The following is a 15,995-nucleotide window of genomic DNA, read 5'->3' on the forward strand; positions in this document are numbered from 1 at the left end:
ACAGTATGATGAAGGTGGAATTAGAAAAAGGGAGTGATGACGAGACCAAAGACTTCCAATGGAAGTTAAATATAAAAATGTTAGAGGACAAGAAAATAAGAGAGGAGTATAAGCAATATTATAAAGGATGGACAACTTTAAAAGAATGGTGTGGGACACAAAGAGAGTGGTGGGAGCTAAAGAAGAGAAACACAGAGTTTTTCCAAAAAAAAGGCAGAGAATGGAGCAAAAAAGAGAAGGAAGAAATAAAAAGATTTCAGGAAAATCTTGAACAAGAGTACAGGAGAGAGGGTTATAATGAAACAGAGATAAGGATAACAAAAGAACTAGAACAATTATTCAAGAAAAAAGAAGAAAAAATAAAATTTCAAAGTAGAGTTAGAGAACAAGAAGAAGGAGAAAAGTGCTGCAGATATTTTTTTAAGAAAATAAAGGAGAGGAGAAAAAAATCAAGAATGGAAGAAATGATGGATAAAAATGGAGACATCAAAAAAGGAAATAAGGAAATAATGGAAATAGTTTTAACTCATTATAGAGACGTGTATGGAAAAAAAAGAGATTGATAATGAGTATATCGACAGAATAGAAAAAACAATAGATCGATTTTATACAGAAGAACAAAGAAAAATGTTATGTCAGGAAATAAAAATGGAAGAAGTTGAAGCAGCGGTAAAAATGTGCAGCAGAGGAAAAACACCAGGAATAGACGGCTTACCGATTGAATTTTATTTGACTTTTTGGGAAATTTTAAAAAATGATGTGCGGGTCTTGTTTTTGGAAATATTAAAATATGGAGAAATGACAAGCACAATGAAAAGTGGAGTGATAACGCTTATTCCCAAGCAGGATGACAAGAAGGAGGTAAAAAACTGGAGACCAATTACATTGCTTTGCCGGGATTACAAAATACTGACAAGAGTCATGGCAAACCGTTTGAAAGAATACGTGGGGGATATAATAAAAGAAGAACAGGCTTGTGTGGTACAGGAGAGGAGCGCTGCAGAAAATCTGTGTGTGATAAGAGATTGCATTAGCGTAATGAAAGAAAAAAATTTGGATGTAGGGTTAATCAACTTAGATTTGGAAAAAGCTTTTGATAAGGTCGCACATAAGTATATGTGGAAGGTAATACAAAAAATGGGAGTGCCAGAAGAATTTGTGGGATGGCTAAAGGCAATATATAATGGAATAGGAAGTAGAATAAAAGTAAACAACAGGCTGACGGAGGAAATAAAAGTTGAATGTGGAGTACGGCAAGGGTGTCCTTTGTCAGCAGTCCTATTTGTGTTAAGTATTGAGCCTTTGTTGAATATGATAAGAAATGACAATAATATAAGAGGAATTGAAGTTCCGGGAAGTGGAGGCCAGCAGATAAAATTGTTTGCTTATATGGATGACATCACAGTATTAATAAGGGACGCTTGGAGTGTAAAGCAAGTAATAGAACACACTGAAAGTTTTTGTAGGGCCTCAGGGTCAAATTTAAACTTAAAAAAATGTGAATGTAGGATATGGGGAAAATGGAAAGAAGAACCAAAAGAAAAGATAAGACTTACGGATAAGGTGAAAGTACTTGGGATTACTTTTGGAGATGTCAACACAGAAAAGGAGGAATGGAAGGGAATGTTAAACCAGATCAATCAAAAAATAGGGTTCTGGAGTTTGAGACATTTGACAATGGAAGGGAAAATATTGTTGGTTAAAGCAATCATTCTACCGAAATTATCATATTTAGCAACTGTTTTTTATCCGCCAAAGAAAATACTAAAAAGGATTTTAAGAACTTGTTTTGTATTTCTGTGGAATTCAAAGTGCGAAAAACTGGCTAGGAAACAGGTAATGAAGACCAAAGAAAATGGAGGTAAAGGATTTCCAAATATTGAAAAGGAGTTGGAACTAAAACATACAGCAACGGTGGTGAATTTGGCAATAAATAAAAGAGGAAAATTTGCAGATATGTCGAGATATTTACTAGGGACGGAACTAAGAAAAGCGAAACTGTTAAAAATAATTAATAACAGACCTATGGCGTTTAATGTGCCAAAACACTATAAGATTATAAAAAAATGTTTACAAGGGTATGAATGGGAGGGAGGAGATTCAAAAATGTGGGGAAAAAAAAGAGAATTAAAGAAATACATAGAAAAAAAGGAAACAATGAGGAAAATTCAAGCACTTACGGAGGAGCAAGTAAGAAAAGTGTGGCAACAAACGTCAAATAAAGAATTAACAAATAGACAAAAAGATTTGGGGTGGATGATAGTAAATGAAATTTTACCAACAAATACAGTTATGTACAAAAGGAGAGTGGTTAAAAGTAAAATGTGTCCAAGAGACAATTGTTTAGAAGCAGAGACTGCAGAGCATGTATTCTGGAACTGCAGATATGCACAAGAGGTGTGGAGATATGTGGGAAGGGAATGGAAAGGGGATTTAGAGATTGAAGATATTACAAAAGAAGGTGTACTATATGGTTTGGTGGGAAAGGAGCTAAATGAAAAAATGTCAATAAGGCAATGGAAAATGGTTAGTGTCATAAAAGAAAATATGTGGTGGTTTAGGAATGAATTAGTAATACATAATAAGAAAATAACAATACAAAGACTGTTACAGAGATGTGAAAAAGAGATACGGGAGGAATGGAAGATAAAAGAAGAAGCAGAAAGAAATAAAAATACATAGAAAAAAAGGTAAAGATTCTTAATATAAAGTATAAAAAAAAAAAAAAAATTGTTGTGTCACGGTGGTGAAATGGTGATGGGTTACAGTGGATTAGCAAATTGGCCAGACATTGTGTGTGTGCTCAAAGCTAAGAAACTGAAAAGAAAAATTAAATGTAAGTGAAAAAAGGACAAGCAAAATAGTGTTTGTTCTCAGTAATGGAATTTAGACATGGAAGAAAAAAAAAAAGGTTCTCCCAGGGCGAGGCTCATCCATTGCACTCCGGGTGTGCTGACCCCTGCGATTTTCCCCAAATGCGGGAAACTCGACTGCATAATTTGTGGTAGTGGGGGACTGCGTTCGCGCTCTCCCCTGATAACTTTGGTTTAAAAGACAGACTGAAAAAGCTTTTTATCTTTTCGTTGTGGAGTGGAAACTGGTTGTTTGGGTGAAAATGAAGCAGGAGCCGCAGAGACAACAGCAGAAGTGGGACATCAAAGTGATAGTAATACTAATAATAAATTTTATTTATATAGCGCCTTTCCCATGAGCAAGGTACTTAAACCTGTGATAAATACAGAAGATCCTAAAGATTATTTATTTATTTATTTAAAGGAACACCCCCCCCCTAAAAATAATGATAAAAAAATATTAATTTTAATTGATTAATTAATTAATTAATTAATAATTTAGTTATTGAATTTATATAAAGGAAACTCCCCCCCTATAAAAAAAAAAATGATAAGAAATTGATTCATTTATTTATTTATTTATTTCTACCTACCCACATGTGTACCATTACTGCATTATTAATATTTTTAAGTTCTCTCACCTCCTTTGACAGCAGCATGGAACAGTGAGTGATGTGAAGAGAATAAAGTGGAGAGAAGTGGAACTGAGTGCACTTTCTTTCTTTCATCCATCCATCCTTTTTGTGCAACTTTACTTATTTCAAGCTGCTTTACTTGCTGCCAAGTGCCAACTTTCTGACACGGGTGAAAGGAGGAAAAGAAAAAGACAGCGAAAAGGGTGACCCCTGCTGGCAGAAAGGCAAAAGCTTACAGCACTCGGTATTCCCAGGCGGTCTCCCATCCAAGTACTAACCGAGCCCGACCCTGCTTAGCTTCCGAGATCGGACGAGATCGGGCGTATTCAAGGTGGTATGGCCGTAAACGAAAGCGGCAAGTTTTTCTCTCCCCATATAGGCAAGGTTGGAAGCCCTCTTTACTAAACGACAGCCCAATGTTTTTTTTTTTTATTTATTTTATTTTCTGTTTTATTTCTCCCCTATCTTTCTTCCATTTTTATTCTTTCTTTTGAAATTTTCAGAATGATTTTTGAATTTGAATGTTCTTTATCCTTTATGCTGGACCCCTTCTGTCGGCTCTCTCGCTGTCGCCGACCAAATCCCGCCACCCTCGTTTATGTATAGATAGATAGATAGATAGATAGATAGATAGATAGATAGATAGATAGATAGATAGATAGAACGTGAGGCATCTTCCAGAAACAGCCGGCAACCTCGTGTCCATCCTAACGTGGAATCCCACAGTGGCATCAAAGGGCAAGCACCGGCTCTCGTCTCGGACGGGTACGCAGCGCTGCCCCGCATCTCCCTTCCCCGAAGGTGCTTTGCTGCTGTGCGCGAGCGCCCACGCCGAGGGGTTCTTTCTCTCTCTCCTCTCTCTCTCTCTCTCTCTCTACGGAAGGCAGGGTCGCCTTCCTCTTTCGCAGATTTGCCTCCAGCCGCCTGTCCACGCTGTTGGGCGGCTGTTTCTCATTCAGCGTCCCGCCCAGTGTCTACCCCCTTCTGTTTCTCTTCCAGCCAATAAGCTCCAGAGATGGGTGGCTGGTTTGCATAAGAGCGAAGTGCACCTCGGGTTCTTCTGCCGAAACCTGTCTAATCAAGGAGGTGAGGTCGGTGCAACCCCATCATCCGGGTCACGGAGCACAGGGGCGTCAGGCCAGCTGCTCGCTCGTGCGCATCGCGTGCTCTGGAGGCCGATGGAGCCCGAAGCAGGCCGAAGGAGCCCGAAGGACCACGAAGGTTCCGAGGACGGCGGGGCACGTCGCCCGCCGGCGAGCGATGAAGCCGCGGAAGAGGGAGGTTGAGCGACGGGCTGTACAACTCATACTTACCTGGCAGGGGAGATACCTTTGGTTCTTCGCTGTCAGGTGTAGGGAGCGCCCCCACGGCCTTGGATCCAGAGCTGGGTAGGTTGGCTTGTCCACCACCCTGTTTTTCTGTTTCCCTTGGTGCGCGGCGAATTCAATTTTTAGGAGAAGGATGGCGGAAATGGTGTTACTTGGTGGTTCCAACAGAAGAATGGGATCGGAGAGAGAAGATGGATCGGAATTTGGAAGAGGAGGAGGAAGACCAGCATCACGGATTCCAATTGATGGGAGAGAGAGAGGAGGAACGTGGTTCGTTTTGAGCTTAAGGAAGAACAAATGGAGAGAAAAGAGTTCAGTATTGAGGTTTTGCAGAAGACTTTAAAGTTCATCCCTGGTGAGATTGATTTTCTATTTGCCTTTCCAGGAAAAACTACTTTTGAAGTGGTTTTTAAGACAAGATATTTGTATGACAAATGTGTGCGAACAGTAGAGAGGGAGAAAGAGGTGAACTTGATTTTGGATAAATTTTTGATCGTCCCGTTGAGTGATAGACTTGACAAAAAAGTAAATGTTATCATGTATACAGAAAAAGTTAAAATTCAAGATATTTCCACGTGGTTATTGCAGTATTGTGATGTCAAGACTAGTATGCAGATGACGGATGATGACGGTATTAAGAATGGGCTGTATAAATTTGATATAATTTTGAAGAAAGAGAGGGACACAGATCGGGTGATACACCTGCCCCCCGTTATACAGATAGGAGCAGTGAGAGGACATGTGTTCTATCCTGGCCAGCCTCAAGTGTGTAGGAGGTGTGGTAAGGAGGGTCACAAGGTTTTGGAATGCATAGTAGTAAAATGTCGGAACTGTAAAGAAGAAGGACATAGCACCAGGGAATGTAGAAAACAAATAATTTGCAATTTATGTGGACAGGAGGCACATGCCTTTAAGGACTGCCCTGTCTCATATGCGAATATTGTTAAAGTAAATAAGACTGATAAAGTCATAGCACTGTTGGATGAAGAATCAGAAGAGGAGATGGAAGGGGAAGAAAGGCAGAGAGAGGAAAAACTAGGAGGTGAAAGGAGAACAAATGGTAAAGAAGATCCAGAATCGACAACCGGAAAGATGGAGGAAGAAAAAGAAGAGGTAAAGAGTTGTGGAGAGAGTGATGTGTGGAATTTTATGGAAGACAAGACAGAAAAAGACAGTGCTGAAAGCAGGATTGACCAGTATTCGCAGGATATACTCTTCCACACGGAAGAAATAATGGAAATATTGAGTGGCACTGCAAGTGTATGCCAATCACCGGCAAAGGAGATGGTAGAAAATATAGTGCAGGAGAAGATGAGAGAAGAAATGGGGGAAATGAAAATTAACCCCACGTTACAACGGAAACGGGGGCCCTGACTTGCTATCTCCAGGAAATTCTGGAAAGGTGGAAGAAATGGAGAAAATATGCCAAGAATGGGGAACAACACCATCCTTTTTAGAAACTAAAGATATGGAAGGGTTCCTGTCCACAACAGGAATGAAGGGAGTAGAGGAATGGAAAGTAGAGAGAAAAGGCACAAAAAAAGCTAAGAAAAATGCAGCGGGAGTAAATAAGGGGAGAATAGAAGGGGAGGTAGAAAAAAACACTGGGAAGAAAAAATGAAATTGAAAATAGTAACAATTAATGTCAGAAGTATCCAGAGGAAAGAGAGGAGAAGAATTGTTTTTTCTTTTTTGAAAGATATTTCGGCAGATGTTTTTTGTTTACAAGAATGTAGTTTACCGGGCGAAAAATCGTATGAAAAGTATGAAAAGGATTGGAAAGAAGGTAATTCAGTATTTTCAGGAACGAATGAAAATAAAAGTGCAGGAATAGGGGTATTAATAAAGAATAAGGAGATAGAAATAAAAGGTTCGGAAGAAATTATAAAAGGGAGATTAATGAAAGTAAAACTGGTAAAAGGGAATAATACTATGAATTTGATAAATGTATATGCACCAACAACATCAGTCCAGAGAATGGAAATATTCAGATGCTTAGAAATTACAATGGCAAATGAAAAAAATCTAATTGTTGTTGGTGATTTTAATTGTTCAACTGAACAAAAAAATAAAGAACAACAAATGGATAAATCATCAAAAAAACTAGGAGAAATTGTTAAAGATTGTGACATGATAGATGTATTTAGAAAATTGAAACGTAAAGAAAAAGGGGTTACGTGGAGAGGAGCAGGAAAAAAATCCTCTCGAATAGATTATATTTTTACAGATAAGACCTATGAACCAAAGAAATGTAAATTGCAGCCAGTGTTTTTTACTGATCATTGTATGTTGAAGGTGGAAGTAGAAAAAGGGAGTGATGACGAGCCCAAAGACTTCCAATGGAAGTTGAATGTAAAAATGTTAGAGGACAAGAAAATAAGAGAGGAGTATAAACAGTATTATAAAGGATGGACAACTTTAAAAGAATGGTGTGGGACACAAAGAGAGTGGTGGGAGCTAATGAAGAAAAATACAAAAGAGTTTTTCCAAAAAAAAGGCAGAGAACAGAGCAAAAAAGACAAGGAAGACATAAAAAGATGGCAGGAAAATCTTGAACGAGAATATAGTAGAGAAGATTATAATGAAACACAGATACGAATAATAAAACAAGAACTAGAACAATTATTCAGGAAAAAAGAAGAAAAAATAAAATTTCAAAGTAGAGTTAGAGAACAAGAAGAAGGAGAAAAGTGCTCCAGGTTTTTTTTTAAGAAAATAAAGGAGAGGAGGAAAAAATTAAGAATGGAAGAAATGATGGATAAAAATGGAGACATCCAAAAAGGAAATAAAGAAATAATGGAAATAGTTTTAAATCATTATAGAGACGTGTATGGAAAAAAAGAGATTGAGAATGAGTATATCGATAATATAAAAAAAACTATAGATCGCTTTTATACAGAAGAACAAAGAAAAATGTTATGTCAGGAAATAAAAATGGAAGAAGTTGAAGCGGCTGTCAAAATGAGCAGCAGAGGAAAAACACCAGGGATTGACGGCTTACCGATCGAATTTTATTTGACCTTTTGGGAGATTTTAAAAAATGATGTACTGGTCTTGTTTATGGAAATTTTAAAACAAGGTGAAATGACAAATACAATGAAAAGTGGGGTGATAACGCTTATTCCTAAGCAGGATGACAAAAAAGAGGTTAAAAATTGGAGGCCAATCACATTACTTTGTCAGGACTACAAAATACTGACAAGAGTCATGGCAAATCGTTTGAAAGAATATGTGGGGGATATAATAAAAGAAGAACAGGCTTGTGTGGTACAGGAGAGGAGCGCTGTAGAAAATCTGTGTGTGATAAGAGACTGCATTAGCGCAATGAAGGAAAAAAAGTTGGATGTAGGGTTAATCAACTTAGATTTGGAAAAAGCTTTTGATAAGGTCGCACATAAGTATATGTGGAAGGTAATACAAAAAATGGGAGTGCCAGAAGAATTTGTGGGATGGCTAAAGGCAATATATAATGGAATAGGAAGTAGAATAAAAGTAAACAACAGGCTGACGGAGGAAATAAAAGTTGAATGTGGAGTACGGCAAGGGTGTCCTTTGTCAGCAGTCCTATTTGTGTTAAGTATTGAGCCTTTGTTGAATATGATAAGAAATGACAATAATATAAGAGGAATTGAAGTTCCGGGAAGTGGAGGCCAGCAGATAAAATTGTTTGCTTATATGGATGACATCACAGTATTAATAAGGGACGCTTGGAGTGTAAAGCAAGTAATAGAACACACTGAAAGTTTTTGTAGGGCCTCAGGGTCAAATTTAAACTTAAAAAAATGTGAATGTAGGATATGGGGAAAATGGAAAGAAGAACCAAAAGAAAAGATAAGACTTACGGATAAGGTGAAAGTACTTGGGATTACTTTTGGAGATGTCAACACAGAAAAGGAGGAATGGAAGGGAATGTTAAACCAGATCAATCAAAAAATAGGGTTCTGGAGTTTGAGACATTTGACAATGGAAGGGAAAATATTGTTGGTTAAAGCAATCATTCTACCGAAATTATCATATTTAGCAACTGTTTTTTATCCGCCAAAGAAAATACTAAAAAGGATTTTAAGAACTTGTTTTGTATTTCTGTGGAATTCAAAGTGCGAAAAACTGGCTAGGAAACAGGTAATGAAGACCAAAGAAAATGGAGGTAAAGGATTTCCAAATATTGAAAAGGAGTTGGAACTAAAACATACAGCAACGGTGGTGAATTTGGCAATAAATAAAAGAGGAAAATTTGCAGATATGTCGAGATATTTACTAGGGACGGAACTAAGAAAAGCGAAACTGTTAAAAATAACTAATAACAGACCTATGGCGTTTAATGTGCCAAAACACTATAAGATTATAAAAAAATGTTTACAAGGGTATGAATGGGAGGGAGGAGATTCAAAAATGTGGGGAAAAAAAAGAGAATTAAAGAAATACATAGAAAAAAAGGAAACAATGAGGAAAATTCAAGCACTTACGGAGGAGCAAGTAAGAAAAGTGTGGCAACAAACGTCAAATAAAGAATTAACAAATAGACAAAAAGATTTGGGGTGGATGATAGTAAATGAAATTTTACCAACGAATACATTTATGTACAAAAGGAGAGTGGTTAAAAGTAAAATGTGTCCAAGAGACAATTGTTTAGAAGCAGAGACTGCAGAGCATGTATTCTGGAACTGCAGATATGCACAAGAGGTGTGGAGATATGTGGGAAGGGAATGGAAAGGGGATTTAGAGATTGAAGATATTACAAAAGAAGGTGTACTATATGGTTTGGTGGGAAAGGAGCTAAATGAAAAAATGTCAATAAGGCAATGGAAAATGGTTAGTGTCATAAAAGAAAATATGTGGTGGTTTAGGAATGAATTAGTAATACATAATAAGAAAATAACAATACAAAGACTGTTACAGAGATGTGAAAAAGAGATACGGGAGGAATGGAAGATAAAAGAAGAAGCAGAAAGAAATAAAAATACATAGAAAAAAAGGTAAAGATTCTTAATATAAAGTATAAAAAAAAAAAAAAAAAAAAAAAAAAATTGTTGTGTCACGGTGGTGAAATGGTGATGGGTTACAGTGGATTAGCAAATTGGCCAGACATTGTGTGTGTGCTCAAAGCTAAGAAACTGAAAAGAAAAATTAAATGTAAGTGAAAAAAGGACAAGCAAAATAGTGTTTGTTCTCAGTAATGGAATTTAGACATGGAAAAAAAAAAAAAAAAAAAAAAAAAAAAGGTTCTCCCAGGGCGAGGCTCATCCATTGCACTCCGGGTGTGCTGACCCCTGCGATTTCCCCAAATGCGGGAAACTCGACTGCATAATTTGTGGTAGTGGGGGACTGCGTTCGCGCTCTCCCCTGATAACTTTGGTTCAAAAGACAGACTGAAAAAGCTTTTTATCTTTTCGTTGTGGAGTGGAAACTGGTTGTTTGGGTGAAAATGAAGCAGGAGCCGCAGAGACAACAGCAGAAGTGGGACATCAAAGTGATAGTAATACTAATAATAAATTTTATTTATATAGCGCCTTTCCCATGAGCAAGGTACTTAAACCTGTGATAAATACAGAAGATCCTAAAGATTATTTATTTATTTATTTAAAGGAACACCCCCCCCTAAAAATAATGATAAAAAAATATTCATTTTAATTGATTAATTAATTAATTAATAATTTAGTTATTGAATTTATATAAAGGAAACTCCCCCCTATAAAAAAAAAAATTATAAGAAATTGATTCATTATTTATTTATTTATTTATTTCTACCTACCCACATGTGTACCATTACTGCATTATTAATATTTTTAAGTTCTCTCACCTCCTTTGACAGCAGCATGGAACAGTGAGTGATGTGAAGAGAATAAAGTGGAGAGAAGTGGAACTGAGTGCACTTTCTTTCTTTCATCCATCCATCCTTTTTGTGCAACTTTACTTATTTCAAGCTGCTTTACTTGCTGCCAAGTGCCAACTTTCTGACACGGGTGAAAGGAGGAAAAGAAAAAGACAGCGAAAAGGGTGACCCCTGCTGGCAGAAAGGCAAAAGCTTACAGCACTCGGTATTCCCAGGCGGTCTCCCATCCAAGTACTAACCGAGCCCGACCCTGCTTAGCTTCCGAGATCGGACGAGATCGGGCGTATTCAAGGTGGTATGGCCGTAAACGAAAGCGGCAAGTTTTTCTCTCCCCATATAGGCAAGGTTGGAAGCCCTCTTTACTAAACGACAGCCCAATGTTTTTTTTTTTTTTCTGTTTTATTTCTCCCCTATCTTTCTTCCATTTTTATTCTTTCTTTTGAAATTTTCAGAATGATTTTTGAATTTGAATGTTCTTTATCCTTTATGCTGGACCCCTTCTGTCGGCTCTCTCGCTGTCGCCGACCAAATCCCGCCACCCACGTTTATGTATAGATAGATAGATAGATAGATAGATAGATAGATAGAGAGATAGAACGTGAGGCATCTTCCAGAAACAGCCGGCAACCTCGTGTCCATCCTAACGTGGAATCCCACAGTGGCATCAAAGGGCAAGCACCGGCTCTCGTCTCGGACGGGTACGCAGCGCTGCCCCACATCTCCCTTCCCCGAAGGTGCTTTGCTGCTGTGCGCGAGCGCCCACGCCGAGGGGTTCTTTCTCTCTCTCTCTCTCTCTCTCTCTCTCTCTACGGAAAGCAGGGTCGCCTTCCTCTTTCGCAGATTTGCCTCCAGCCGCCTGTCCACGCTGTTGGGCGGCTGTTTCTCATTCAGCGTCCCACCCAGTGTCTACCCCTTCTGTTTCTCTTCCAACCAATAAGCTCCCGAAATGGGTGGTTGGTTTGCATAAGAGCGAAGTGCACCTCGGGTTCTTCTGCCGAAACCTGTCTAATCAAGGAGGTGAGGTCGGTGCAACCCCATCATCCGGGTCACGGAGCACACGTGCGTCAGATCTGCTGCTAGCTCGTGCGCACGCGTGCTCTGGAGGCCGATGGAGCCCGAAGCAGGCCGAAGGAGCCCGAAGGACCACGAAGGTTCGAGGACGGCGGGGCACGTCGCCCGCCGGCGAGCGATGAAGCCGCGGAAGAGGGAGGTTGAGCGACGGGCTGTACAACTCATACTTACCTGGCAGGGGAGATACCATGATCACTAAGGTGGTTCTCCCAGGGCGAGGCTCATCCATTGCACTCCGGGTGTGCTGACCCCTGCGATTTCCCCAAATGCGGGAAACTCGACTGCATAATTTGTGGTAGTGGGGGACTGCGTTCGCGCTCTCCCCTGATAACTTTGGTTCAAAAGACAGACTGAAAAAGCTTTTTATCTTTTCGTTGTGGAGTGGAAACTGGTTGTTTGGGTGAAAATGAAGCAGGAGCCGCAGAGACAACAGCAGAAGTGGGACATCAAAGTGATAGTAATACTAATAATAAATTTTATTTATATAGCGCCTTTCCCATGAGCAAGGTACTTAAACCTGTGATAAATACAGAAGATCCTAAAGATTATTTATTTATTTATTTAAAGGAACACCCCCCCCCTAAAAATAATGATAAAAAAATATTAATTTTAATTGATTAATTAATTAATTAATAATTTAGTTATTGAATTTATATAAAGGAAACTCCCCCCTATAAAAAAAAAAATGATAAGAAATTGATTGATTATTTATTTATTTATTTATTTCTACCTACCCACATGTGTACCATTACTGCATTATTAATATTTTTAAGTTCTCTCACCTCCTTTGACAGCAGCATGGAACAATGAGTGATGTGAAGAGAATAAAGTGGAGAGAAGTGGAACTGAGTGCACTTTCTTTCTTTCATCCATCCATCCTTTTTGTGCAACTTTACTTATTTCAAGCTGCTTTACTTGCTGCCAAGTGCCAACTTTCTGACACGGGTGAAAGGAGGAAAAGAAAAAGACAGCGAAAAGGGTGACCCCTGCTGGCAGAAAGGCAAAAGCTTACAGCACCCGGTATTCCCAGGCGGTCTCCCATCCAAGTACTAACCGAGCCCGACCCTGCTTAGCTTCCGAGATCGGACGAGATCGGGCGTATTCAAGGTGGTATGGCCGTAAACGAAAGCGGCAAGTTTTTCTCTCCCCATATAGGCAAGGTTGGAAGCCCTCTTTACTAAACGACAGCCCAATGTTTTTTTTTTTTTTCTGTTTTATTTCTCCCCTATCTTTCTTCCATTTTTATTCTTTCTTTTGAAATTTTCAGAATGATTTTTGAATTTGAATGTTCTTTATCCTTTATGCTGGACCCCTTCTGTCGGCTCTCTCGCTGTCGCCGACCAAATCCCGCCACCCACGTTTATAGATAGATAGATAGATAGATAGATAGATAGATAGATAGATAGAGAGATAGAACGTGAGGCATCTTCCAGAAACAGCCGGCAACCTCGTGTCCATCCTAACGTGGAATCCCACAGTGGCATCAAAGGGCAAGCACCGGCTCTCGTCTCGGACGGGTACGCAGCGCTGCCCCGCATCTCCCTTCCCCGAAGGTGCTTTGCTGCTGTGCGCGAGCGCCCACGCCGAGGGGTTCTTTCTCTCTCTCTCTCTCTCTCTCTCTCTCTCTACGGAAAGCAGGGTCGCCTTCCTCTTTCGCAGCTTTGCCTCCAGCCGCCTGTCCCAGCTGTTGGGCGGCTGTTTCTCATTCAGCGTCCCGCCCAGTGTCTACCCCTTCTGTTTCTCTTCCAGCCAATAAGCTCCCGAAATGGGTGGCTGGTTTGCATAAGAGCGAAGTGCACCTCGGGTTCTTCTGCCGAAACCTGTCTAATCAAGGAGGTGAGGTCGGTGCAACCCCATCATCCGGGTCACGGAGCACAGGGGCGTCAGGCCAGCTGCTCGCTCGTGCGCATGCGTGCTCTGGAGGCCGATGGAGCCCGAAGCAGGCCGAAGGAGCCCGAAGGACCACGAAGGTTCGAGGACGGCGGGGCACGTCGCCCGCCGGCGAGCGATGAAGCCGCGGAAGAGGGAGGTTGAGCGACGGGCTGTACAACTCATACTTACCTGGCAGGGGAGATACCATGATCACTAAGGTGGTTCTCCCAGGGCGAGGCTCATCCATTGCACTCCGGGTGTGCTGACCCCTGCGATTTCCCCAAATGCGGGAAACTCGACTGCATAATTTGTGGTAGTGGGGGACTGCGTTCGCGCTCTCCCCTGATAACTTTGGTTCAAAAGACAGACTGAAAAAGCTTTTTATCATTTCGTTGTGGAGTGGAAACTGGTTGTTTGGGTGAAAATGAAGCAGGAGCCGCAGAGACAACAGCAGAAGTGGGACATCAAAGTGATAGTAATACTAATAATAAATTTTATTTATATAGCGCCTTTCCCATGAGCAAGGTACTTAAACCTGTGATAAATACAGAAGATCCTAAAGATTATTTATTGATTTATTTAAAGGAACACCCCCCCCCTAAAAATAATGATAAAAAAATATTAATTTTAATTGATTAATTAATTAATTAATAATTTAGTTATTGAATTTATATAAAGGAAACTCCCCCCTATAAAAAAAAAAATGATAAGAAATTGATTGATTATTTATTTATTTATTTATTTATTTCTACCTACCCACATGTGTACCATTACTGCATTATTAATATTTTTAAGTTCTCTCACCTCCTTTGACAGCAGCATGGAACAGTGAGTGATGTGAAGAGAATAAAGTGGAGAGAAGTGGAACTGAGTGCACTTTCTTTCTTTCATCCATCCATCCTTTTTGTGCAACTTTACTTATTTCAAGCTGCTTTACTTGCTGCCAAGTGCCAGCTTTCTGACACGGGTGAAAGGAGGAAAAGAAAAAGACAGCGAAAAGGGTGACCCCTGCTGGCAGAAAAGCAAAAGCTTACAGCACCAGGTATTCCCAGGCGGTCTCCCATCCAAGTACTAACCGAGCCCGACCCTGCTTAGCTTCCGAGATCGGACGAGATCGGGCGTATTCAAGGTGGTATGGCCGTAAACGAGAGCGGCAAGTTTTTCTCTCCCCATATAGGCAAGGTTGGAAGCCCTCTTTACTAAACGACAGCCCAATGTTTTTTTTTTTTTCTGTTTTATTTCTCCCTTATCTTTCTTCCATTTTTATTGTTTCTTTTGAAATTTTCAGAATGATTTTTCAATTTAAATGTTCTTTATCCTTTATGCTGGTCCCCTTCTGTCGGCTCTCTCGCTGTCGCCGACCAAATCCCGCCACCCCCGTGGATAGATAGATAGATAGATAGATAGATAGATAGATAGATAGGCATCTTCCAGATATAGCCGGCAACCTCGTGTCCTTCCTAACGTGGAATCCCACAGTGGCATCAAAGGGCAAGCACCGGCTCTCGTCTCGGACGTGTACGCAGCGCTGCCCCACATCTCCCTTCCCGAGGGTGCTTCGCTGCTGTGCGCGAGCGCCCACGCCGAGGGGTTCTTTCTCTCTCTCTCTCTCTCTCTCTCTCTACGGAAAGCAGGGTCGCCTTCCTCTTTCGCAGCTTTGCCTCCTGCCGCCTGTCCACGCTGTTGGGCGGCTGTTTCTCATTCAGCGTCCCGCCCAGTGTCTTCCTCTTCTATTTCTCTTCCAACCAATAAGCTCCCGAAATGGGTGGTTGGTTTGCATAAGAGCGAAGTGCACCTCGGGTTCTTCTGCCGAAACCTGTCTAATCAAGGAGGTGAGGTCGGTGCAACCCCATCATCCGGGTCACGGAGCACAGGGGCGTCAGGCCAGCTGCTCGCTCGTGCGCACGCGCGCGCTCCGGAGGCCGATGGAGCCCGAAGCAGGCCGAAGGAGCCCGAAGGACCACGAAGGTTCGAGGACGGCGGGGCACGTCGCCCGCCGGCGAGCGATGAAGCCGCGGAAGAGGGAGGTTGAGCGCCGGGCTGTACAACTCATACTTACCTGGCAGGGGAGATACCATCTCTCCTGTTTTGGTATAGGGAACGCCTCACGGCCCCTGGTTTGGTAAGTAGGTTGGCAGGTCCACCACTTTTTCAGCCCTTGGGTGCGCGGCGGTTTAAATTTGCAGGTTGTGTCCGGAGTTTTCTTGGTAGAAGAAGCAGACGAAGGAGAGGTCAACTGAGATTTCCATCGATTTGACGAGAGGATCCTACGTTTCGAGGATGGTTCCAGAAGAAGACCGAAAGAATGCTGTGCGGTTCCAGCTAATGAACGAGAAAAAGATGGACAGGAAAACGTTCACCACCACCATTCTGCTGGGAATTCTTGGTTTTCTACCCAGGCAAG

The 15,995-nt window shown here is 40.9% G+C and overlaps 1 protein-coding gene, 7 non-coding genes and 1 pseudogene across 11 annotated transcripts in view; 5 read left to right on the forward strand and 4 right to left on the reverse strand.

Moving 5' to 3' along the window:
• LOC127527735 (transposon TX1 uncharacterized 149 kDa protein) overlaps positions 1–2,907 on the forward strand; it is a 47,612-nt gene extending 44,705 nt beyond the window's left edge. For 2 of the 4 annotated variants that reach the window (XM_051927417.1, XM_051927418.1), the window contains exon 2: positions 15–2,907. In XM_051927417.1, the coding sequence (XP_051783377.1) occupies positions 544–2,682 (2,139 nt within the window). In that variant the 5' untranslated portion in view covers positions 15–543 and the 3' untranslated portion in view covers positions 2,683–2,907. The remainder of the gene's footprint in view (positions 1–14) is intronic. The other 2 variants (XM_051927415.1, XM_051927414.1) reach the window with 1 other exon arrangement.
• LOC127528058 (uncharacterized) lies at positions 2,883–3,036 on the forward strand (annotated as a pseudogene).
• A 680-nt stretch (positions 3,037–3,716) lies between these two features.
• Positions 3,717–3,835, reverse strand: LOC114643232 (5S ribosomal RNA). Its single transcript, XR_007935192.1, has one exon. It is a non-coding gene; the product is annotated as a 5S ribosomal RNA (ribosomal RNA).
• Positions 3,836–9,994: 6,159 nt separating this feature from the next.
• Positions 9,995–10,161, forward strand: LOC127528069 (U1 spliceosomal RNA). The gene has a single exon (XR_007935210.1). It is a non-coding gene; the product is annotated as a U1 spliceosomal RNA (small nuclear RNA).
• Positions 10,162–10,838: 677 nt separating this feature from the next.
• Positions 10,839–10,957, reverse strand: LOC127528044 (5S ribosomal RNA). Its single transcript, XR_007935193.1, has one exon. It is a non-coding gene; the product is annotated as a 5S ribosomal RNA (ribosomal RNA).
• Positions 10,958–11,882: 925 nt separating this feature from the next.
• LOC127528047 (U1 spliceosomal RNA) lies at positions 11,883–12,046 on the forward strand. The gene has a single exon (XR_007935196.1). It is a non-coding gene; the product is annotated as a U1 spliceosomal RNA (small nuclear RNA).
• A 678-nt stretch (positions 12,047–12,724) lies between these two features.
• On the reverse strand, positions 12,725–12,843 carry LOC127528080 (5S ribosomal RNA). The gene has a single exon (XR_007935224.1). It is a non-coding gene; the product is annotated as a 5S ribosomal RNA (ribosomal RNA).
• A 929-nt stretch (positions 12,844–13,772) lies between these two features.
• Positions 13,773–13,936, forward strand: LOC114643247 (U1 spliceosomal RNA). The gene has a single exon (XR_007935197.1). It is a non-coding gene; the product is annotated as a U1 spliceosomal RNA (small nuclear RNA).
• Positions 13,937–14,618: 682 nt separating this feature from the next.
• On the reverse strand, positions 14,619–14,737 carry LOC127528078 (5S ribosomal RNA). Its single transcript, XR_007935220.1, has one exon. It is a non-coding gene; the product is annotated as a 5S ribosomal RNA (ribosomal RNA).
• Between the last annotated feature and the right edge of the window lie 1,258 nt (positions 14,738–15,995).

Source organism: Erpetoichthys calabaricus, chromosome 5, assembly GCF_900747795.2.
Source record: "Erpetoichthys calabaricus chromosome 5, fErpCal1.3, whole genome shotgun sequence".
NCBI lineage: Eukaryota > Metazoa > Chordata > Cladistia > Polypteriformes > Polypteridae > Erpetoichthys > Erpetoichthys calabaricus.